We start from the raw sequence: 835 nt of genomic DNA, 5'->3' as shown, positions 1-835 counted from the left end.
CCCCCCCTCCCATCTATCGCCACAGGACATCGCATGGAAGATGGAGGATCTGAAAGCAGAGGAAGACAGACTAGCAGAAGAGAAGGACGGGAAACCAGACCGTGAGAAAGAATCTAGTGACTTGTAAGTAACTCAGTGAAGAAAACAATCACGATCATAATATGTTGGTACAAATGTACATGTCTCGCTTGTTCTAGAAACTTCAGCTTTACGGTGCTGAATCAGCTCTTTGTCAATGACAGTCTTCCCTGGTCCAGGTCGCTGCCTATTGTTATTATTTTTGTCAGCTTGTCCTCTTGGATGGGGCGTTAGAACTGGGAAAAAAGTGTAAGGGCGATTTGGGGGGGGGTGGCAGGGGAGGAAAGTAGTTGTACAGGTGTGATTGTTCTGCCCTACCTGTCACTTGTCCACCTGTAGTTCCCTGGAGAGTCGACGAGATTTTGAGATTTGAGTCTGTCCAGTGCAAGGAGGTTTGTCCTGTTCTCTAAAGTGACGTTTTTTGTCGAAGCCAAAGGTTACACCTGTCAGCGCACAGCGTGGGGTGTCTACTCTCAGCGCACAGCGTGGGGTGTCTACTCTCAGCGCACAGCGTGGGGTGTCAACTCTCAGCGCACAGACTGGGGTGTCTACTCTCAGCGCACAGCGTGGGGTGTCTACTCTCATCGCACAGACTGGGGTGTCTACTCTCAGCGCACAGACTGGGGTGTCTACTCTCAGCGCACAGCGTGGGGTACCTACTCTCAGCGCACAGCGTGGGGTACCTACTCTCAGCGCACAGCGTGGGGTGTCTACTCTCAGCGCACAGCGTGGGGTACCTACTCTCAGCGCACAGCGT

The 835-nt window shown here is 52.6% G+C and overlaps 1 protein-coding gene across 1 annotated transcript in view; it reads left to right on the top strand.

Moving 5' to 3' along the window:
- LOC101858595 (28S ribosomal protein S9, mitochondrial) overlaps nt 1-835 on the top strand; it is a gene marked incomplete at its 3' end in the record, with an annotated part of 14,546 nt that overhangs the window by 11,640 nt on the left and 2,071 nt on the right. Inside the window, 1 exon segment of the mRNA XM_013087188.2 lies at nt 26-123. Coding sequence (XP_012942642.1) covers nt 26-123 — 98 coding nt within the window.

The sequence above is a fragment of the Aplysia californica genome, unplaced genomic scaffold, assembly GCF_000002075.1.
Source record: "Aplysia californica isolate F4 #8 unplaced genomic scaffold, AplCal3.0 scaffold00020, whole genome shotgun sequence".
Classification (NCBI taxonomy): Eukaryota; Metazoa; Mollusca; class Gastropoda; order Aplysiida; family Aplysiidae; genus Aplysia; species Aplysia californica.
Note: the sequence above shows the minus strand (reverse complement) of the source record. Positions and strands in the feature narration are given on the sequence as shown.